Source organism: Perissodus microlepis, chromosome 8 (genome assembly GCF_051167445.1).
Source record: "Perissodus microlepis isolate ML-2025 ecotype Zambia chromosome 8, ASM5116744v1, whole genome shotgun sequence".
Taxonomy (NCBI): domain Eukaryota; kingdom Metazoa; phylum Chordata; class Actinopteri; order Cichliformes; family Cichlidae; genus Perissodus; species Perissodus microlepis.
Genome location: NC_140468.1, coordinates 18,531,716 through 18,554,048, shown reverse-complemented (window position 1 = coordinate 18,554,048; position 22,333 = coordinate 18,531,716). Strand labels below are relative to the sequence as shown.

Sequence of the window (22,333 nt, the reverse complement as noted above, 5' to 3'; positions counted from 1 at the left end):
AAGTCCCAGTCTTAATTTTTTTTGGCAGAACTGCCAGTCGAGTATCTACGTCACTATTAAAATGTGCATCTTAGCTGAGGTAAAACTATACTTTAAGTGTAGAAAAAGATGACGTTCAGGTATGTCTATGATCTGAAATTATGTAGTATTCCCTGTTTAAACACTAAGTAATGTGTGAGGCTCCCTACATCACTAGTTTGTTTATTAAATGTATAGTAGACAAGATCAGTGAGCGGAGGACTATCATCTATAACACTTGAAGTCACAGGGGTGTCCAAAATGATGTACAGTTACTTAGGACTGGGCTGATAAAAATCTCTGAGATGTACATGAGCAAACAGCTGCCTTCGGGCTACACTTTTAAAACTGACCCAAGAAAAAGCAATTTTGTTGAGGTTCATCAGTGCAGAAGCAGTCTCTGCTGGCTCCAACTCTGATCTGTTTTCAATCTCACCAAATGTGAGGCACAAACTACGTCATGCACTCCAGTGCACTGTGTGTTTAGCTGCTGGACTAGAGACTAGACATGCTGGCAGGCAGCCAGTTGGGATTTCTGGCCCCATGGGAGTGTGTGGTCAGGTTACCTCGAATGTGAGTTTATTCATGCCGACTCGAGGAGACTGGATGTTCTATATAATGAGCACTTCAGAATCAAAGTGTCAATTTAGTATTTATTGCTTTAACATACTGCTAGAACAGAGAGGTTTCCTCTCCAGTATAAATTAATGCACCAATATCGACAGTACTTCAAAATAAACATTATGTACAAAGAGGAAGAAGAGCAAACAATTCTTCCTGTACAGTATTTGGGGTTAAAAACTGTAAAAAGCAGCATACATGTATATAAACTTCTGCTCATACAAACAGAATCAAACGTCATTTGCGAAAACGTGATTGTATTTGTTCTTTCGTAGCCATCCAGGAGACACATGTAAACCTCTGATTCTTTCTGGTCTAAGCTCACTTCAAAGCTGTCCCCCTTTTTCCTGGTGAGCAAACACTCCAGGTCCACGTAGAAGGATAAAGACATCTTGTCTGGCTGTTTGTGTGTGTGTGTTTTCCCGCACTCCCACAGAGGACCAGCTGCGTTAACAGTAGTTGTGAGCAGCTCAGGTGTACTCGCACAGGTGACCGCAGCCGGCAGGGCAGTGAGCGCTGCTTTTGAGCCAGTTCATCATGTGCTCCAGATGTCCACCGTGGCTGCAGCCCTGACACCACACGAACAGTCCCTTCACCACATGGTGACACACGGCGCATACACTGGCACACTGGTGGCACCTGAAGGAGAGACACACGGCAGCTGTCAGAGCTCATTCCTGTCAGTCCGTGAGAAACCAACACTCACGCAGCACATACAAGCTGCAACTCTGGAACCCACCCAGTATATTCACTGGTCCATACTGCCCTATCACTTATAGGTGTTTGGGGTTTTTTAGTGGTCTTTATTAAATCAGAATGATGATGATAATAAACAGACTTAGGCCAAGCAGGTATTCTTCCTAACCAAAGGAGAAAAAAGAAGCAGTTTTGTTGCTTTAAGACAAGTTTGTAAAACCTTTATTTATACAGATAATATCACTGAAACTCAATGTCTCATTTAAAAGAAAGCCCTGTTCCAGACAAGCATAAGAAAATTACAATTAAAAATAATGAAAATGGTGTTCTTGTTTTTAATATAAATAATAACTTCCAAATTCAGAGGAGCTTGTAGACAAAGGCTTGATATTTACTCCCATTTCCACCTTAACCATTTGATCCCCCAAATATCATACAGGCTGCCTGGACTTATTTTGTAATCTGTAAAATTACGAAATAATTCATCTTTCACGAACCATTCAAATTTTCCTCACAATTTGCTCTACACACAGGGCAAAATCTAGGTGGATTTTTCTGTTTGTGTTCAGACAGTGATACATGGTGAATGTTTTATGTTACCACGATGCACCGAATACCCTGTAAATATCTTCTTTCTAAAACCATTTTCATTTTAAGAAACGGTAAGGGAATTATGGTCACTTTAAGAGTTCTCCAGGTTGGACACCCCCCGAACACTTAACTGGAAGCGTCCAGGAAGCATCCTTATTAGGTGCTCGAACTTTAAGTCACTCCTTTCAGTGTGGAGGAGTATCAGCTCAACATCCCCTTCTGACCCCAGCTTTAAGGATCAAGCTCAGCCACCCTTTGGAGAAAACTGATTTACATCGCTTCTGTCCCCAATGTCATTCTTTCAGTCACCACGCTGAGCTTGTAGCCACAGGTTAAAGTAGGAACAGAGATCTAAAGCTTCACTTTTTACTCCGTTCTCTCTTCACCACAACTGATGCAGCAGATGCGGCACTACACTTGGAAGTCGCTGCACCACTCTCCCCTCACTCATGAACAAGACACTGAGGTATTTAAACCGAGGCCTTAGACTTTGAAGCGCTAATTCTTATTCACACTGTTTCGCATTTTTCTGCAAAGAGAGCTGGAGGTCATCGTCTGACAAAACCAGAAGAACCACATCATCTGCAAAAAGCAGAGATGGAGGCACCAAAGTGGACAGCAACTAAAAATTCTATTGATGAACTGAATCGGTAACCAGCCAGAGTCCAGTGCTCACTGGGAACAGGTCCAATTAATTAATCCTTCAGCACATACACCTTAATGAAACGGTGCCACAGTGTTCATACCTGTCACAAATCCAGCCCTTGTTGCTCATTGGTCGCTTGCAGTTGCTGCAGTTGATGTGCAGTGTAGTTGATGTCTGGTTCAGGCAAGTGATGGCGCTGCACGTGCTCAGTTTGATGACCTCATTGGACACGTTCCACAACTCGAATCGCTGCAGCAGGTCTATGTAGGACATGTACCAGTGCTCCTGAAACGGAAAAATAAAAGTAACTGCTCAGACTGCAATCCGTGCTGTCACTGTATCGCTAACCTTGGATGTTTTTGAAGCTACAAATACAATTTAAAGACATATAAAAGGCCTAAATTTCACTTGTTTCTAACATTTAACAAAACAGAGTTGTTTTTTTTGTTTCACTAACTGACCTGGGTGAGGTCATCGATCTCTTTGCGAATCCGATCCCCCAGAACAATAAGCACCGACACGGCCATCTGCACATCGCCCTGCTCAGCGTAGTAACTCAGCATCTCCCGCACAATGGGGCAGAAGAAGCTGGCGGGCAGATGTGGACTGAAGAGCGGCTGGGAGATGGAGATGAGAGAGAAAGATTCGATGGGTGTCAAACAGGTGACTTCGGCCTCGTTGCCGCTGACGTGTGGGGAGTCGGCCTTGTCCTGCTGAAGGTGCTCCGGAGCGGATGGGTTATCCACGATCTCATGGCGCAGCTGGAAGGCCTCCTGGGGCAGCGTGTACTCCTGCTCCTCTGTTGAAACGATAGAGGTGCAGATAAGAGACAAAAGGACGCCGAGCAGGAAGACGGTTATAAATAGCAGGCGCTGACGTCGGCAACCCCTTACTGAGCAGGCGACGCTGTGACTGACCTGTTTGGTTGTCGTGCTCCATGGAATAGAGGTCATCGTCATCCAACTCGGCATCGCCGAACATATACTCAGGATGGCCCTCGCTGCCTTCCGTCTCCTCGTTTTCTGGAAGAAAATCGAATTGAATGTGATGAGTGTTGGTTTTTATAAGAACAACTAAGAAACCACTTGCCTACATCCTTTGGGTTTGGACCGTACTTCAGACGTGACAAGAATGCTTTGACAGATCATATAATGATGGTCAAAGTCAAACAATACAGATTAATCCTCACTAGTAACCTTATTTTTTAATATTCTGTAAATATTGCACCATCATCGCTACAGTGATTTCTTTTGCGTGCCATCGCCACAGACGGCTGTTTAGTGACAAGTCCGGTTGACACAGACACATGCGAACATAACTTCGGTGCCAATTAAACCCACGCAGATCGGCCTCTCAAGCGTTCTTAAAGCTCACCTTCATTATTGCTGATGTATGAGTTCCCAGGCTCCAGGTGGATGTTGTCCTGCCTGCTCTCACCTTTACTGCGCTCCAGTCTGCTCTCCGCACCCATCCCTGAACCCAGGTCCTTCAAACTGAAACTAAAAAAACAAAAAAGCAACAGACACAAACCTTTCAGTCTATAGTCGTACGCATGAATGGAGCACAAAAAACCCCAACAACTCTGTTTACCTGTTCATTAAAGGCAAGGTGCCGAGTTTAACGAGGTTGTGGTTGGGACCGGGTGTAGCGAGGTTTGCAGGGTCAGAGAACATTATTCTCAGCATTGTCCATGTAGTGGAAACCTTTGGTTCAAATACAAAAAAAAGTGATTATTCATGGCAAATATACTACAAATGAGAGTTACTGCAGTAGTATTTCCTAAAGGGGAACACAGCCACAATTTCAGTGTTATGTTACAGATCCAACAGGTTCATTTGTGTTACTTACAGTGTGCTAATATGGCCTAACTTTAAATAATGCAGACAATATGCTCATAAAAGAATGAATGAAACACGACTCAATTACTCTAAGCCAGGGATGGCAAACTCATTTACAAGGCCAGTGAAACTCCCCTTTCTGTCAGCATGAAGAAGTTTAACTACACAGTTAACCTCTGAGATAGCTGAATATAAGAAAAGAGGAGCAATTTGTACAATATTTTTCCATGACAAAAAAATTCTGCTGTGGTAAATGAAGGAAATGTTAGGATGATTTAAAATTGGAAGATATAAATGTGTAAAATTACAGAAAATATCCAGTTTTTTTGTTTTGTTTTGTTTTGTTTTTTTTAACTGCAGAAATTTTGCAGTAGATGATAAAAAAAAACAAAAAATCACCTATTACTTAATTACTTTGGTATAGCTGAGCTGAAAAGCCTATTAAAAGACAATTAAAAGTCCAAAATTTATGCCTTCCTCCTTATTTTCCAAAGCTGTCCAGTGTACCGGATTGGAATCTTTGGCAGGTCGATTCTGGCCTCTGAGCCTTATGTTTGACACTCCTGCTCTAACCCCCTTTCTTAAATTATAATCTACTCTGTATTTAATGATGCAGTGAGTGACTGGAACAGACAGTCTGATCTGAGCTCAAAGGATTAATCTTTAAAAGTCTCAGTGATTAACAACCTTTGGTTCCAGTTTTTTAGATGTAAAAATACAAACGTTTTCTGAATATTCTATGATATTGTGAATATTTTTAACAGGAGACTGCTAATCCAATTGTTCAAAATTTAGCATAATCCGCTCTCTTCCAGAGTCATAGTGGGACTGGAGTGAGAGGTGGGGTTAACACATGCACACCTATGGCCAACTGGGAACCTTGATGTAACCTCACTTGCATGTTTACAGTCTGAAAGGGGAGAATATGCAAACTCCACACAGCCAGCTACTCTATCGCCCAATTTACTATGATCTAAAATATTATTTAAAAGAACCAAACTCTTTTTCACAATGTCGTCCAATACAAGCCGAAGAAAAAAAAATCTGTTTTTTCAACACTGATGTTGTTACTGAACAGAAAATATTCAATAGCTTAATATATAAATCTCTGCATTACACGTCTCATATCACTAACAAACAGCAGTACATAACAGATTTGTTCCTGTGCCGATCGGTCTGACCTGAGGTCTTTTAAGCTCCTGGGCCACCTTGGCGTTGTGATCACATAACTCAGCAAACGGCTTCCCGCTCAGGAGGTAGAGTTGTGCCGTCTTGACAAACCAGTCCATGCGGTGACTGTCCAAGTCCGTCTCAAAGACGCTGAGAGCACTGGACACATGTGCAAACTGTTCTGTTGGGTCGGGTTTCTTGAAGAAAAACATGGGGTAGCGGCGGTCGCCTCCAGGGTACGGCTTTCTGTTGGCATCACTGGTGATTAGACTCTCCTTGGCTGCAAAAGCCAAGTCACCCAGAAGTCCAAAGCACAGGCCCTCTGGGTTAGCCTTGTCCACAGGACGTGTGGCATCCTTGAACATATGCTGGTAGAGCGTACTGTCTTTAGAGCCAGAGAGCAGAAAATGAGGGTCATGCTGGTGTCGCCACACAATTCCAGTAGTCACATCCTTGTGTTCCTCAAAGGTAGCAAAGGGAATAAAAGGTCTGCGGATGTCCCACACATAGATGTTATGGTCCACCATCATGGAACAGGTGGCCAAATGAAACTTTCTCTCAGGTCGCCATTTAACTCGTGCCACTGAAGCAATCGTCTGGACGCAGTAGATCTCCTTGGCTCTGTTAGTGGTCATGTCCCAAACCTTCACCATCTTGTCCCTGCCCCCTGTTGCCAGCCAACCCCTAAAATGAAATGAGGTGAACGCCGACAAGTGTGTTAATTCAGGCTTCAAAAAGGTAACCTTGCTCTACAAGGTTACAAAAAACATGTTAGCAAGGAAAGGCTGAAGTTTCTTATTTCGTGTCTCATATTTCTTTTCTTACCTGTCATCAGGATGCCAGTCACAGCAAAACACCGGACCGGTGTGAGCAGTGAACATTCTCTCATAGCGGTCCGGTCGTCTAATGTCCCACAGCTGCACGTTGCCATTTTCAAAGGATGCGGCGAATGTGAAATAATCCTTCATGCTGAACTGGACGTCCCTTACACTCTCTGACTGACCTAGAAGAAACAGGGGAAGTTAAGGGATGACAGCATTACTTCTGACAAGTGAGAAAGACTTCATTACATTAGGTGAACCATAAAAGTGTTATTAGTTCAGTGTCATTAGTCTAAAACTGGAGTTAACTCCTTCTTCATTAAATCACTCTTTTCCTGTAAAGAAAAAAAAGGTCTTTCTTTAATTACATGATTTTATTTTTTACTGTTTAGTGAGAAATTCTACATTTTGTATCTCTCTACCACAACTACAGCAATCCAACCCTTTACAGCTCTGAACCACAGACATCAAAGGTGTCAGTATAGAGGGAGTTCTGTAGTGTACGCATTGTAAAGTTCTCACTTCACATACAGGGAGTGCAGAATTATTAGGCAAGTTGTATTTTTGAGGAATAATTTTATTATTGAACAACAACCATGTTCTCAATGAACCCAAAAAACTCATTAATATCAAAGCTGAATGTTTTTGGAAGTAGTTTTTAGTTTGTTTTTAGTTTTAGCTATTTTAGGGGGATATCTGTGTGTGCAGGTGACTATTACTGTGCATAATTATTAGGCAACTTAACAAAAAACAAATATATACCCATTTCAATGATTTAGTTTTACCAGTGAAACCAATATAACATCTCCACATTCACAAATATACATTTCTGACATTCAAAAACAAAACAAAAACAAATCAGCGACCAATATAGCCACCTTTCTTTGCAAGGACACTCAAAAGCCTGCCATCCATGGATTCTGTCAGTGTTTTGATCTGTTCACCATCAACATTGCGTGCAGCAGCAACCACAGCCTCCCAGACACTGTTCAGAGAGGTGTACTGTTTTCCCTCCTTGTAAATCTCACATTTGCTGATGGACCACAGGTTCTCAATGGGGTCCAGATCAGGTGAACAAGGAGGCCATGTCATTAGTTTTTCTTCTTTTATACCCTTTCTTGCCAGCCACGCTGTGGAGTACTTGGACGCGTGTGATGGAGCATTGTCCTGCATGAAAATCATGTTTTTCTTGAAGGATGCAGACTTCTTCCTGTACCACTGCTTGAAGAAGGTGTCTTCCAGAAACTGGCAGTAGGACTGGGAGTTGAGCTTGACTCCATCCTCAACCCGAAAAGGCCCCACAAGCTCATCTTTGATGATACCAGCCCAAACCACCTCCACCTCCACCTTGCTGGCGTCTGAGTCGGACTGGAGCTCTCTGCCCTTTACCAATCCAGCCACGGGCCCATCCATCTGGCCCATCAAGACTCACTCTCATTTCATCAGTCCATAAAACCTTAGAAAAATCAGTCTTGAGATATTTCTTGGCCCAGTCTTGACGTTTCAGCTTGTGTGTCTTGTTCAGTGGTGGTCGTCTTTCAGCCTTTCTTACCTTGGCCATGTCTCTGAGTATTGCACACCTTGTGCTTTTGGGCACTCCAGTGATGTTGCAGCTCTGAAATATGGCCAAACTGGTGGCAAGTGGCATCTTGGCAGCTGCACGCTTGACTTTTCTCAGTTCATGGGCAGTTATTTTGCGCCTTGGTTTTTCCACACGCTTCTTGTGACCCTGTTGACTATTTTGAATGAAACGCTTGATTGTTCGATGATCACACTTCAGAAGCTTTGCAATTTTGAGACTGCTGCATCCCTCTGCAAGATATCTCACTATTTTTGACTTTTCTGAGCCTGTCAAGTCCTTCTTTTGACCCATTTTGCCAAAGGAAAGGACGTTGCCTAATAATTATGCACACCTGATATAGGGTGTTGATGTCATTAGACCACACCCCTTCTCATTACAGAGATGCACATCACCTAATATGCTTAATTGGTAGTAGGCTTTCGAGCCTATACAGCTTGGAGTAAGACAACATGCATGAAGAGGATGATGTGGACAAAATACTCATTTGCCTAATAATTCTGCACTCCCTGTATTCTCAACATATTAAGAAGAAACAGCGCTACTGTTTCATGCAAAGACTTACGTTACATTACACATGAAAGAGTTGTTGCAAACTAAATTACCTGAGAAAGTGCTCACAGACTCCTTCTTGCGCAGGTCGAAGCACTTCATGAAGCCGTCCTGTGAACCACTTAGCAGCATGTAAACCTCTGTTGGGTGGAAGCACACTTTGTTGACGGTGCGCTTGTGCTCAGTAAACAGCTGGTCCTGCTTGTTGCGAGAGGGTTTTCCCAGATTCCACGTCACCACCGCCCCGTTGGTGGCCGCCGTGGCCAGCAGGTTCTCCTCCATCTGATGCCACATGACATCGGCGCAGCTGAAGTTCAGCGACGGTTTACGGCCGACGCGGAGATTCAGTTTTTCCACGAACTGCTCCTCCTCGAGTGCGTAGATCTTAAAAATGTTCCGTCCTGCTACAACCACCTGCGTGGCATCACGGCACACGCTGATGGCGTTAGCTGGCGCGTCCAAGTGACAGAACATGGTTCTGCCACTGATCGCATTGCTGCCAAGAGCTGTGGTGACCCTTGACATTTTTTCCATGTTTCTGTTGCAAAAAATAATAAGAGTAAAGACAATATACTTTGTCCCCGCTATCAGGTCAAACCCAGTTAATGTGACATGAGGCATTAGGTACAGAGCTACAAATACAAACTTACAATAAGGCTGTTAGACTCCACCAGCAGGTGGCACTCAAGCAAAATAATAAGTTAGAGCTATACAGCATTTTGTAGACTGGGTGGCAGCATGTCACAAATCAATAATAACCTGTGTCATATGTATGTCATCTGTTAGTTAAACATGTGTAACAGCTTATTAATGCAAATATCTAATCAGCCAATGGCAGCAACTCAGTGAACTGAGGCATGTTGTTTTCTTGGAGATGACCAACTGCATGAGAATGGGACAGAAAGTGGATTTAAATGACTTTAAATGTGGCATTGTTGGTGGTGCCAGACAGGCTGGTCTGAGCATTTCTGAAACTGCTGACCTGCTGGGATTTTCTAGGGTTTAAAGAGAATGGTCTGAAAAAGAAAAACTACCAAGTGAGCGACTCTCTGGGTGAAAATTACTTGTTGATGTCAGAGGATAATAATCAGAGTGGTCTGAGCTCATAGGAAGGAAACAGTATGTGAAATAACAGCCCAACACAACTAGACCATGCGGAAGAGTATCTCTGAATGTACAACACATCGAACCTTGAAGCAGCAGAAGACCACTAACCGTGAGTACCACTGCTGTCATAAAAGAACAGGAAACTGAGGATACAATTCAAATTCAACCAGTCTCAAAAAATCAGTCTCAATTTCTGCTTTTACATTTAGATGGTAGGGTCAGAATTTGGCATGGATACACCCTGCCTTGTATCAAAGCTTTAGCCTGGTGATGGAGGTCTAATCGGGCTGGGGGATTTTTTTGGCACACTTTGTCACCAAATCTCAGTGTACTAGAGCACCTGTTCAATCCGCAGTGACTCTGTGATGCTATCATGTCAATATGGACCAACATCTCTGAGAAATGTTTTCAGCACCTTCTGACTCTATGCCACTTTTAATTAAAGCACCTCTGAAGTAGAAACGGGTTCCAACCCGATAATAGCAAGGTGCACCTAATAAAGTGGCCGGTGAATGTTTATAGAATGCAATGACATTCTGAAATGTTGCAGTGTAGTTACACTACCCGACACTGCTTTAAGTGCATGCAGTTTCTAAATACTCCTACGTATCCTGCTTTTAGTACAAGCTCACCCTGTGGGTTTGTTTGATCTACTCATCCTCTTACGACTTGTAGCCGCTTGGTGCTCACGTGATTTACTTCACCAAGTAATATAAACACACACTAGCTGGCAATGTGGCTAGTGTTTATGCATACTAACACTTTAACCGTTCACCTTCTTAATGCCACGTGTTGTTGGTGTTTATAGTTACTTCTAAACTTGTCTTTACACATCTATTTGTGACTAGTAATCGGCTTGTAGTTTACGCGTCTCCTGCTCAGTTGGCCACAAGCTGCAGAACTCTCTGTACTTTGACCATAAACATGACTGGAATGACATGCTAGTGCTAGCTGGCTAGCACCAGTCGCCGAGCAGGTTTGTAAAGACAAAGCGCAAACGCTACAAGTATTTAAACAGTCTGACAGATAATTTAAAAATCTATCAGATTAAGAAAATTCACGCGCATAAAGTAAAACACAAACAACTTCTAAGGACAAACCTTGTGCTGTGAAGCTCGCCTTCTTGCAGCACCGGAAGTAGTATTTTGTTATCATCTCGCGGGATTTCCGTCTGAAATAACAGAAGCGACCATCACGCGGCAAAAACTTATTACCGAGCAGACGTTAGAAACGATCTGGGTGGGTTTGTTTTTATGTCGTGTGTACTTCAAAATAAAGGTGACATTTTCTGAATCACCGCAATACATTAGGGCGAAAGCAACACTTGTTAAGCTTAATGTTATTTATTCATTTGGCTGTGTGAAATAAATGCCTCCGTGTTTGCAGGTGATGGTGTGAGCTTTCTGCTGTCATGAGCGCTCTGTTTGCATGTGAGGAGCCAGCCGCATGGAGGAAAGTGTATGAGAAATACTGGGATGTAGTGGAGGCCAAGGCCAAAGTCAAGAAACCTGGGAAGCTGCTGGACCTTGAGCGGTGGTAATCCCCTATTCCACCTTTTTATCCATGTCAATTGCGATTTAAAGGTCTCCAGAAAGCTACGAGCGGACCTGAAGTTGGGGTTGTATAGTGGATACCTTCTGACCTGGTTTTACCACAATTTCCTCTTGATGACTGTTAATTTAAAATTGAATGTGCTTTTTAATTGAATTGAACTTGGATGAGTTGGCTTTGCTTTGACTGTAGGATGAAAGGTACACAGAGCCTAATCAGTGTTTGTGTGATCAGGTACCAACAGGAGCTGCCCTCACTGATTTCAAGTCGGCCTGACAAACATGTCTCTCTATCAGAGCTAAAGAAACTGATGGAGTGGAAGCTCACTGTGAGTTATTATTTCTGGACTCTAAATCAAAAATGAAAACTTGACATTCAGGTGTGATTAGAGGTTTACATCCCTTTATCGTGGGCTTGAATGTCATGGTGATTTGGGGCTTTTAATGGTTTCTTTGGACTGTTCTTTTTTCCAGGGTGGAATGATTGCACATAGTACATCATCGTTTATTGACTTAAAACAAAAAGAACATTGTGTACAAGTTTGAAATTATTTTGGATTTTCACTTGCCCACACGGGGTCAGGGTTATACACACACCCCCACTAATATTTGGTTAAATGTCAACCTCAACCAGATGCTTCTGGCATAATTCTGGCTGAATATTTAATCACTCTTCGTGGCAGAATTGGTAGAGTTCATTTAAATTAGTTGGCTTCCTGGCACAGTCCCTGCTTTTTAATTCAGTTTTATTTATATAGCACCAAATCACAACAACATTCGCCTTAATGCACTTTATATTGTAAAGTAAAGACTCTACAATAATACAAAGAAAACAGAGAGAGCCCCAACCGTCATATGATGGTTGGGGCTCTCTCTGTTGCATCTCCCACTGTTGCATTTTGGCAACAGTGGGAAAGAAAAACTTCCTTTTAACAGGAGGAAATCTCCAGCATAAGATAACCTCACCTTTAGATACCTCTTGTGCTCTTGTCATTGTCATCAAATAGCTCAATCTTTGCCTTGACTGACCGTAAAACTTTTCTTTAAAAGGCATTTGGCTGGTCCATGTGGGTTGCTACAAATTTCAGTTGAGTTTGAAAGTGCTGACTTTGAGGCAGATCTTGTTTTTTGTTTTTTTTAAATCATTAAAGATGTATGCTGTACAATCATTACATCTTGGGAAAACAACAGTTCAAAGTAATCATTAAAAATCCAAAATCACCATGACATTTATGCCCATAGTGAGTGTGTGTAAAAGTCTGAGTACTTCTGTATGTTTCCTCAGCACTTGCTTCCTTTACAAGTGCATCTGTTTCACACATTTCAACCACATGCACCAGTAATTACTCCTCCAAACACGTAGTATAGCTTTGAAATAGCATGAAGAGTGTTAAAGCACTCCCTTCATCAGATGTGTCCTTGAGTGGCCCTGTGGGCTTGTCTGCAGAGAGGGAAGTTCAGGCCGAGGCTGCAGCAGCTGGTGGCTTCCAACAGCGAGGACAAGGTGGAGAAATGTTCCAGAAAGGCCTTCACCCTTCTGCCTGACGTGCAGGCCGCCATCGCAGAGCTCAGCTCCCTGAAAGGAGTCGGTCCAGCCACTGCTTCAGGTCGGCACACCATCTTTTCTGGGATATGAAGACAAACGTATGAAAATTTATCTGTGATCTTCTCCAAGTTTACAGAACAGTGCTTAGATTGAGTAGGCTGTAACTCTGTACTCTGTGTAGAAAAATATATGCACTCGATGGGTGCGTTCAGTGTAGCTTGAGGCTGACTGTCCATCTTGTTCCAGCTGTGTTAGCAGCGGGAGCTCCAGAACAGGCTGCGTTCATGTCTGATGAAGCCATGGAGAGCGTACCGGGACTGAAGCCCATCCAGTACACCGCCAAGCACTACACAGTGTACCTGGAAAAGATGACTGAGAGGACCGAAAAACTAAACAGAGGTAATGACACCAAGCTGGTTACGTCGTCATCTGCAGTATAGACACTACTCATTAAAATACCACATCGGCCTGTGTTTAATGTGCCGTTTTAATGCCTTTATTATATATTTGAATGGTTGTGTTGTGTAAAAGTGCTTTACCAAAAAGCTTTTGTATTGCCTCTCGCCCCTCAGTGGATCCGCTGCAGGACTGGACGCCCCACAGGCTGGAGCTGTGTTTGTGGGCGATGAGCATAGCCACACAGCTGCAGCTCCAACTTCTAAAGGACATCGATGTGAGGGGGAGCGCAGTGGGGAAGAAGTGCTCCGACAGTGAAGCTGACCAGAGACCAACAAAGAAACTCAAATCTGCATAAAACCGAACATTTTACATGAATGCCGATTTAAAATTTGTAGTTTTTTTCCTTTTTCCAAAATGATAATAAAACCTTTTTGTGGTAAAGTGTTGCGGATCAACTAATCCATCACGTGTCTCGGTTAAATAACGTCAAAAGCAGTAAGATGTTGCCACAGTATTGTTCTTTATTTATATTGTTTCTAAATTAAAGCAAAGTACAATGAACAGTACAAAATAAAACAAAATATATTCATATATATACACAATATAAAATGGTTCCGTTCAGAACATTTAAAAAGTACAATAGATTGTGAAATCATTAATGAGGACTTTGATATAAATTATCCATAGGTAAATTTAGCTGTCCTTCAATTTCCTCTTGACAGAGAGGAAAAAAAAATAGCTTCTTGCTTGCTTGTTCTTTTTGTAAACGCTGTGTTGGTACAACCTCTTGTCTGGGTCTGAGAGGCTGAACCTCGTAAGCTTGGCACCATTTTATAGATATGAGTAAGCAGCTCATGAGAAACTACCAGAGCAGCGCAGGTACGACTTTTGTCATCCTAAACTGTTGGAGGGGTTCAACTCTTGCTTTATGAAATGACATGTTTGCATGATATCGTGTGGCTCAGCATTTGCGATCATACTAAAGCTAGAAAATGAGGTTTCAGCAGTGTTCCCTCCTCTCCATCTTTTGTTCCATCTGTACTCTAAGACAGACTTCACTAATGACTGTGTGGTTTGCAAGTGTATCTTAAATTTTAGCAGCTAGGTGGGCCCTGACTATCATTTTCTTTTGTATCAATATTGAGATTAATGTGAGAAATCAAACTAAATATCTTCTGGGGCCCTTTAAGAACCTTTACTAAGTCTCCTAAGGGTTTAAATGTAAATGTCCACTCACTCTTGTTTGTAGATCAGCTACAGTGCTATATCTAAGCAGAACTAAACACACAGAAAAGGCGACCTGGCCGGGCTGTTGTGGCACACAGCAGTTCAGAGGAGCTACTGGACACACGGATATTTGCACTGTGGTTTCCGTCTCTTATGGATTCTCTGCATCGTCGTGTAGATGGCTGACAGCGAAGCAGCCTTTCTGCCTGGTGCTTTGCTTTGAGCTCACATATGTAACAAGGCATTGGGCGTACAGCACGATGGATTGGCATAAGAAGGTTAAAGGAAAAAAGCTTCAGAAGAATGATTATGTCAAATGAGACTATGGCACACAGCAACGTGTCAGTTAAGTACATTATAAGAAGTGCAAAAACAAGAAACAAAACACGTGTGACAAAAACCAAGAAGTCAGAAACAGCCAGTGTCGAGTATGAAGCTATAAAGTTGCATTTTGAATGAGGCGAGTAGAAACTTTTAGCCTGATCTCATAACACAGTCATCGTGACCATTTTGAGACAATTCGGGGGAGGACGTGGATCATCTGTAGTGATGGATTATAGGCTGCTCGCGCCATCCCTCACAGAGACTTCCTGTCGACTGTCAAAAACAACTACGTCACCTAACGACAGCAATTAAATTAACATCATGCCGCCTTGTCAGATCCACTTATTAAAGGAAGACATCCTGTTTAGGGTCTGGCTTCGGGCTCTCGTCGTCGTAGCAACCATGTATCAGCCCTACTCTGCACAGGGAGGGGGGCCAGGATGGGGGAAGCTTCAGGTGTCTCTCACAAACTGTCACATGCTGTCAGAGCTAGAGTGTCCTCTCCTTTAAGATGAGCTGGAGGATGTAAAGCAGGGGCATCTAAGGAGGCGAATCCAGGTGTGTTGTTGCTGCGGTTGGCTCAGGCTCAGGGGCCAGGAGAGTTGGCTTACAGGAAACTGGTAAATTAATCCTAAAAACTTCTCTCCTACTTGGTTTTTTCTTTTCCTGCCAATGCTATCGAACGCTTTGCTCTTAAAATAAATAAATTCAAACACTAGCCGTTTCACTTTGTACAGCCTTTCACTTTATTCCTGCATCTAGTTCTGGGAGTGGTTATATTCACAGTTGACGTGTTCTACAAAAACATAGCCATTGACTAGCCCTTTTTACAACCCTTTCGGGTTCCTATGAATCTTAAGTTAAAGAGGCACATTAACCTCCTCTCAGGCATCCGCTTTATCTTCATTATAGGCTAACAGGGTATGTATGCATTATTCATCAACACATCTTTGCTATCCCAAGCAGTAATATTTCCTAGTCAACACAAGAGTTTCCATCAGGGATACATCGCTATCAACTACTGGCTGACCTTGTCTTGTTTAAATGTATCTGAAAATGGCTTATTATGGCTATTTCACACTCATTCCCTCATTTAACATGGAGTTCTCTGTCACTACTGACAGTTTCATGTGGAAGCAAACGCTGAGGACGGCAAGACTGGCAAATGCTAAAAACATTTTTTCCTCCCTCAGGCAGCCAGTGGACATCCAAATGAATTATTGATTGAAAGACTGAAAAATGGAACGTAGCATTGAGTAAATATAATTGCCATCCTCGCCTCGACTTTCCAAAAAGCCTGAATCACTCAGGAGATAAAATATATGACAGGAGCCCTGTCCATAATTTGTTATTTGCAGAAGAGGAACTGCGGAGAAGCGCCCGCACGCCGCAGGGGGAAGAGAGTCTGGGAGATGTGGGCACTTGCAGAATTAAGCTGCATTGGCTGCAAACGAATTGGCGAACAAGTCATAAATAAAAAGGAAAAAGAAATTTGAGTCTAGCTACATGAAAATATCTCAAACAGTCCAAGGTATCACAGGAGTGTCTTCTTTTCATTTCACCTGCTGAATATTCACAAAGAGGAAATCATTTTTCATCACTCTCCCTCACACACACACTCACACATACACACACACACACACACGCAACCATGAAGTCTAAACAGTCAGCGCATTTCAAACCAACAAATGTGTTTTTTTTCTCTCGTTTTTTTTCCTTCCTCTGCTTCTGCCGTCTCCTTTTAGTTCTTTCTATGGCTTATTTTGTAAAGCACTGAAGATTTATAAAACCAGGTGAGCTCGACTTGTTGGTGGTCGCCTAACAAACCCAGGGGATTCTGCCTCTCTGTGTTTCAGAGGATCAAAGCCATACAGGAGTCATCAGAAGGACAACAATCATAGCATTAGTTTTGTTTGCACCATTTTTCTCTTTTCCCCTTTAAAGAGGGGGGAAAATACAAATAAATATACTCTTGGTTATGAACATACAATATACACATCCACGATCAAATGAAAAACGGGGACAACTTATAACACTTTTTTTTCTTTATAGGTACATTCCTTTACAAATGTATACAGTCCCTAAGAATGAGAAACTGAGGTATCGACCGGGCCTGACGTAGAGACCCCAATGCCCTCTGGGAAACAAAGGTCAGAGGTCAGGTGATGACACATCCGTGCCCTCCCCAGTTCAGTTTGTCAGCGAGAACAGGCCAGTGTGTGTGTTTGTGTTGTTTTTCTCCTCAGTTTGCCCACAATGACCTGCAGAATCAGGCCGCGGCTACTCTCAAAGACAAAGAGGAGAAGATTGTGTGTTTGTGTGTGTGTCTTTGTCTCGCTGAGTGCCACAGAGCATGACATGGCATATTTTACATGGTGCGTTTAGCAAGTTGGTGGCTGAAGTCCGAGTTCGCTCGCCGAAGTGATGACCATCCAGGAAACTTCAGCTCTCGTTTTCTCATCTTTTTCTTTCCCTTCCTGTCACTCGGTCACTTTAATCTCCCACCTCCACGTGTTGATGTCATTGTGTGTTTTTGTATCCACAGTGTAGGTATATTAGCAAGGAAATAATACAGAAATAGTGACGTCCGTCTTTGTTTTTAGGATTCCGTGAAGCGAAAAATGACAGAAATTTTTCTAACCTTGAATATGACAGACGTTAGGTAAGAAATCATGAATCTAAAACCTCCTCCTTCCTTCTTTCTTTCTTCCTGTAACAAATTTCTTTCATCACTTTTAGCTGGTTTCTTTTTGTCCTACATGGCAGCTCAGTTTGAGGGAAAAGCTCTGCTAGTTGTAACATTTCTCAGCTGAAAATGAAACAAAAACATTATCTTGACGCTTAGATTTAACTGCTTTTGTGGGCTTTTATTGCTGCCTTTAAAAAACAAAACAAGCATTTCCTGAAATTTCTCCTAAAATCCTCTCAGGCGAGTCTGATTTGTGGCACAGATTGAGGCGTTTCTAAGCGAAAAACACCGACACCTTATTAGCTTAAAGCGTCACTGCTGCGGCTGATCCCGATCTCTCACCTCTCATCCTTTTTTAATTCATCTTCCTTTCCGCCCCAGGCACATGTCATGAGCTCAGATTCTTCTAATTTGGTTTTTACATGAATGAGAGATGCACTCAAAGAAATAAGTGACAAAAACTGCTTTTCAAAAAAAAAGCTTCTGATAGTAAAAGAGCACAATGGTTAAATGCTCATTGAAAGGTTAGTGCTGGTAATGTGGATGAGCTTTTTTCGTATATATATTTATATATATATATATATATATATAAAAACGATATTAGGCTCCTCAAAATGGATCTGAGGACCTTTCACCTGTATGTCTTGCTACTGTAATCCCTCTTTAATAAAAGAGACATATTTCTTTGATTTGCAAAGTATTTGTAAAAAGGATTCTTGGTCGATTTTTAGTTTAGATGATTTCATTTGGGTCGAACTTGAGAGGAAATGTAAAGTTAACTATGGTCGAAGCGGAACCTCTGAAGTCACCGTGTATATGACCGCAGGGGGGAGGGTGGGGCCCATCATCAGGGGGGAGGTGGTATCTGTACCCCCAGGAGCTCATACGCAAAGATGTTCCAAAAGATGGCGAAGAGAAGGAAGGTGATGAAGGAGAAGACGATGACCCACCAGGAGCACTGTTTCTGCAGACTCTCCTCGTAGCTGCGCAGGATCAGCAGGCCCATGCTGATGCCGACCACAGCCCCCGACAGGTGTGCCATAAAGCTGGGCTGCGGTCCGGAGGAGGGCAACGGCGGCGAGAAACGGAGCCAGACTGCACGACCCACCTCTGAACTCACTGCAGAGGGAAGAGGGGAGAAGACATATTTGTCATATCGGTGTCTGCTCATTACTGCAGCTGTGAGGAAATCATCTCCTAAGTCCACATTTTGGGAGACATACTTGTGAAGGAGAGCGAGTTAGATGGGAAGACTGATACCAGTCTCTGATTGATCTGTTGATAAATATGCAAGGTGCAGGCAGCAGCTGATGAGCTTATCTAAGCAAAAAGACGGGAAACATGAGGGAAACAGCTGGCCTGGCTCTTTTCAAAGGTCACAAACTCCAGCTATCAGCAACACTGAATAACACATTATATCTAATTTATTCAATTCATAAAAAATGTTTAAAAAACAACAACAATTCAAAGTCAAAAAAGGAAGTCATTTAATGAGCATTTCTTAGGTGCGACCAGTAACATCCTGAGTTTGACATGATAGCATTTATATGACCGGGCATTCTACTAGTCTGCTAGGACTGGGTTGTACTTTCAGATCTGCTACAACACTTCATGGCATAGATTCAACAAGAGGTTGCAAACATTCCTCAGAAATTTTGGTCCACATTGATGCGACAGCATCACGGAGTCACTGCACATTTGTCAGCTGCACATCCATGATACCAATCTCCTGCTGAAGTTGGCTGTGGCGTTAAAACAATACTCAGCCGGTACTAAGGGGGTCAAAGTGTACCAAGAAATGTACCTCCACACTGTTACACCAGCAGCCTGAAACATAGATACAGGGCAGGATGGAGCCATGCTCTCATGTAGCCGATGCTAAATTCTTACCCTACCATCCAAATGGTGCAGTAGAAATCAAGACTTGTCACACCACAATGTTTTTTTCAAATCATACAATTTCTACCTGAACTCATTAGACGTTGGAGGCTGTTATTTGAGTTACTGTTATCTTCCTATCAGTTTGAAGTTGTCCAACTAATGTTGTCTCACCTCTGGCATCAACAAAGCATTGTGACCCAGAGCAGTGAGAGAAATGTCTAGTTTCTCTTTTTCAGACCTTTCTTGTAAACACTAGAGATGGCTGTGTGGGAAAATCCCTGCAGATCAGCAGTTTCTGAAATACTCGGACCAGCCCGTCTGGCACCAACAACCATACCACAGTCAAAGTCGCTTAAATCACCTTTTTATCCTCATTCTGATGCTCAGTTTGAACTGTGGCAGGTAGTGTTCACAAAGTGGTTGGTAAATATATGAAACTCTGAAAATTATTCATTATGTTTGAGTGTTTTAATGACAAATCTTTCAGTGATCTATAACTTTAAGTCTATTCAGATTTCCACACACAGATTCTGAAAGAAGAACTTTTTATTGTCCTTAAGCACAAGACGCCACGTGCATCACTCACTTTGCATCATATAAAGATCAGATGCTAGGTCTGAGCTGGGTTAATGTGACTGCTTAGAGATGATCTGTGTGGGGGATTGTGCTAAAGTGTTTTATCAAAGTCTGCTTCTGCAGACAAAGGTCTCGGGAGGATTTAAATGGAACTTTATTCGAAAAAATTGCTTTCAAAATATTATTCGCCTGTGGTCGTTGGGGCTATTCCAAAGTCTCTTTAGCTGAACAAACACTCAGCACTGATCCTATAAATACAGAGCAAATTATAATTTGGTTTTCACAGCTGCACACACAAATAACTTGTCGCGTTTTATTTTGAAATATCCGTCCCCTGTTTGGAAAACACTGAGGAGAAATATGAAATTCCAGCAGAGACTCGCCGCTCTCTCGGTTCGGGGGCGGCAGGCTTTGGACAGATGGAGGGAACATATTGCTCACTAATGAAAGTCAGAGTGTATCGGCCCTCGTGTGGAGAAAAGGGACAAGTAGTATGACTCAAATGCTACGAAAACAAAGCAGCATGTTCAACCAGGGAGCCTCTCGCTCTGAGCCATTACGGATGATAGCTTAAGCGGCACATCTGTTGATCGGCCTTACATGTTTTTAACCCCACTCAGAACATGTATGAGCTATACTGAAGTGTCAGCATGTCTGCTTACGTTAAACATATGCTGAAAAAGGGCAGAAATAGAAACGAGAGTAAAATCTAGAAAACTTACTGCAAACTAGCGCCAGGATCATGCGGAGCAGCTTGTATGGACAGCGCATCCCAGCCCAGTTCTGCAACACAGAAGTGTCCTGTCAGCACAAACAACCACGGAATATCTGACCATGTTATAACAGCCCGTCAGGGAACACCTCACTTTCTCTCCTCAGGCCATATTTAGCCTATGAAGAAAGACAATCCACATCCACGACAGAGAGAGGCGGCGGCGCTTACACGAGACAGAGGCGCGATTATGCACCTGGCTGCTCTCCACTTACTGGTTCCAATCCAGTAGCACTCTATTAATTAGGACGAAGATAATTTAAGGGAATGGCAGAATGGACCAATAAGTAGCCTTTGTAAATCCCTGCGGGGAGAAAGAACAATGGCATCCTGTCTTAGAATAACACATTTACTTTCCAGGATGAATAATTGTACCAGTCCCATCCTTTCTCAGGTCCCCAGCTGTTGGGAATATGACCCAGCGCTTCTCTTTTTCTCTCACGGCACAAAAAGAAATGGAGAATACCATGTAAAATTCAGGAGGGGTGTATAAATAAAACCTGCTGTGACCGTAGGTTTAAAACAAGCCAAGAGCACGAATGCAGGTAAAGTTAAAGTAGTTTTTTTTTTTTAAAAATATAAATGATTAATGTTGAGGAGGGGAGAGGTCAGCACAGCAGAGCGGGAGAGGAGGTATGAGCTGGGAGTGATGTGATGTTGATTCTGTCTGATGGGACACAGTTTGCTTTGATGCTTCCACTCTTGTAGGAGGTGAAGAGCAATCTGTAGCCGGAGCACGGCCACTGCATTTTGTCTGTTACAGGTCGTGTTATAATATTCAGGGGGCTGAAATGGAGAGAGACAAAACTTGCAACTTAATGAGTTGCTCACTAACTATAAGAAGAAAGTTTAATGTGGCTCCAAGACGGATTGTAAAGATTTTATCCAGAGCTGTACGTCTTCTAGGCAGTGAGGTACAGAGCCTGAAACCTTACTCTACCTGAAAATGTCTTGGTTTCTTGAAATTTAAGAAGTCAAGATCGGAAAAGGTTTCAGAATTTCTTAACCCCTCCCTACCAAACTAGACAAAAATTCATCAGTGCAGAACTAAGAGGCGCCTTAAAGGATTTCCCAACAACAAACCGGCATCAAGCGTAACAGACCAAACAAACTGTAAGCTGCTGTGAGCACACAGTTACAGTTACAGAGGCTTTGCTTTGGGCCCGTCAGCACGTTTTAATTTCCATTTCTGCTGGCGTCCTCGCTGCCCACAGTCAACAGCGATTAGTTAAAGCCAGTCGTCAGATGTAACACCGCCTTGAGTTTAGAGGAGCATGAAGAAGCCGCCTTGTGCCAAATACACATAATTGAATGCTGGGAAAAAGAAAGAAGGCTCTCAAAGCAGCATTGTGGGAATTCACTTCCTGTTTCTTCAGTGGACACAAATAAAAACAGTAAAATACTTGCTCACTTGAGAGTTAATAATACAGATGACAAAAAAGAAAAAAGGAAGGGTCTAGTGTCTGAAGTACACCAGCCTTATACAACCTAAAGAATGAACCTTATTTTGTTAATAAGATGATAACAGATAACGAATATTGTGTGCTCATGTGTACACGTGATCCTGCTGCAGCAGAAAAACTACTGGGTACACTTTATAACCAGTAGTTTTTCCTGATTAATGTCGTAATTTCCTTGTAAATACACGGGATTTCATCTTTTTTTAAATTAAAATGTAGATATGTTTACTTACAAATACTTAAAGGTAGGTACACTAGCATGAGGAGGTA

At 42.5% G+C, this 22,333-nt stretch overlaps 3 protein-coding genes across 5 annotated transcripts in view; 1 reads left to right on the top strand and 2 right to left on the bottom strand.

Moving 5' to 3' along the window:
* Nucleotides 1-657: 657 nt before the first annotated feature.
* wdr24 (WD repeat domain 24) lies at nucleotides 658-10,800 on the bottom strand. The gene is made up of 10 exons (XM_084937944.1): nucleotides 10,740-10,800; nucleotides 8,586-9,070; nucleotides 6,406-6,583; nucleotides 5,592-6,264; nucleotides 4,163-4,275; nucleotides 3,947-4,071; nucleotides 3,490-3,594; nucleotides 3,034-3,371; nucleotides 2,673-2,857; nucleotides 658-1,278 (listed from the first exon to the last, which is right to left on the bottom strand). The coding sequence occupies exons 2-10, from the start codon at nucleotides 9,064-9,066 to the stop codon at nucleotides 1,110-1,112; spliced, it is 2,367 nt and encodes a 788-aa protein (XP_084794070.1). The 5' UTR covers nucleotides 9,067-9,070; nucleotides 10,740-10,800; the 3' UTR covers nucleotides 658-1,109.
* LOC146381815 (uncharacterized) lies at nucleotides 10,795-13,593 on the top strand. Of its 2 annotated transcripts, none has more exons than XM_084937949.1 (6): nucleotides 10,795-10,878; nucleotides 11,026-11,175; nucleotides 11,425-11,518; nucleotides 12,637-12,796; nucleotides 12,982-13,134; nucleotides 13,308-13,593. In XM_084937949.1, the coding sequence occupies exons 2-6, from the start codon at nucleotides 11,051-11,053 to the stop codon at nucleotides 13,487-13,489; spliced, it is 714 nt and encodes a 237-aa protein (XP_084794075.1). In that variant the 5' UTR covers nucleotides 10,795-10,878; nucleotides 11,026-11,050; the 3' UTR covers nucleotides 13,490-13,593. The 2 variants fall into 2 exon arrangements, with proteins under 2 accessions (XP_084794075.1, XP_084794076.1); XM_084937950.1 differs by having other exon boundaries at nucleotides 10,834-10,917.
* Nucleotides 13,594-13,633: 40 nt separating this feature from the next.
* Nucleotides 13,634-22,333, bottom strand: part of rhbdl1 (rhomboid, veinlet-like 1 (Drosophila)) — a 51,609-nt gene continuing 42,909 nt past the window's right edge. For both annotated transcript variants that reach the window (XM_084937947.1, XM_084937946.1), the window contains exons 7-8: nucleotides 20,554-20,614; nucleotides 13,634-18,493 (exon numbers count right to left, since the gene is read on the bottom strand). In XM_084937947.1, the coding sequence (XP_084794073.1) occupies nucleotides 18,222-18,493; nucleotides 20,554-20,614 (333 nt within the window). In that variant the 3' untranslated portion in view covers nucleotides 13,634-18,221. The remainder of the gene's footprint in view (nucleotides 18,494-20,553; nucleotides 20,615-22,333) is intronic.

Coding starts and splice junctions, on each gene's coding strand:
- wdr24 (XM_084937944.1), bottom strand. CDS start 9,066: ATGGAAAAAATGTCAAGGGTCACCACAGCTCTTGGCAGCAATGCGATC. Junction 4,072..4,162: donor ACCTTGCCTTTAATGAACAG/GTAAACAGAGTT, acceptor TTGTTTTTTTAG/TTTCAGTTTGAAGGACCTGG. Junction 3,595..3,946: donor ATACATCAGCAATAATGAAG/GTGAGCTTTAAG, acceptor ATTTTCTTCCAG/AAAACGAGGAGACGGAAGGC.
- LOC146381815 (XM_084937949.1), top strand. CDS start 11,051: ATGAGCGCTCTGTTTGCATGTGAGGAGCCAGCCGCATGGAGGAAAGTG. Junction 11,176..11,424: donor CTGCTGGACCTTGAGCGGTG/GTAATCCCCTAT, acceptor TTGTGTGATCAG/GTACCAACAGGAGCTGCCCT. Junction 12,797..12,981: donor CGGTCCAGCCACTGCTTCAG/GTCGGCACACCA, acceptor ATCTTGTTCCAG/CTGTGTTAGCAGCGGGAGCT.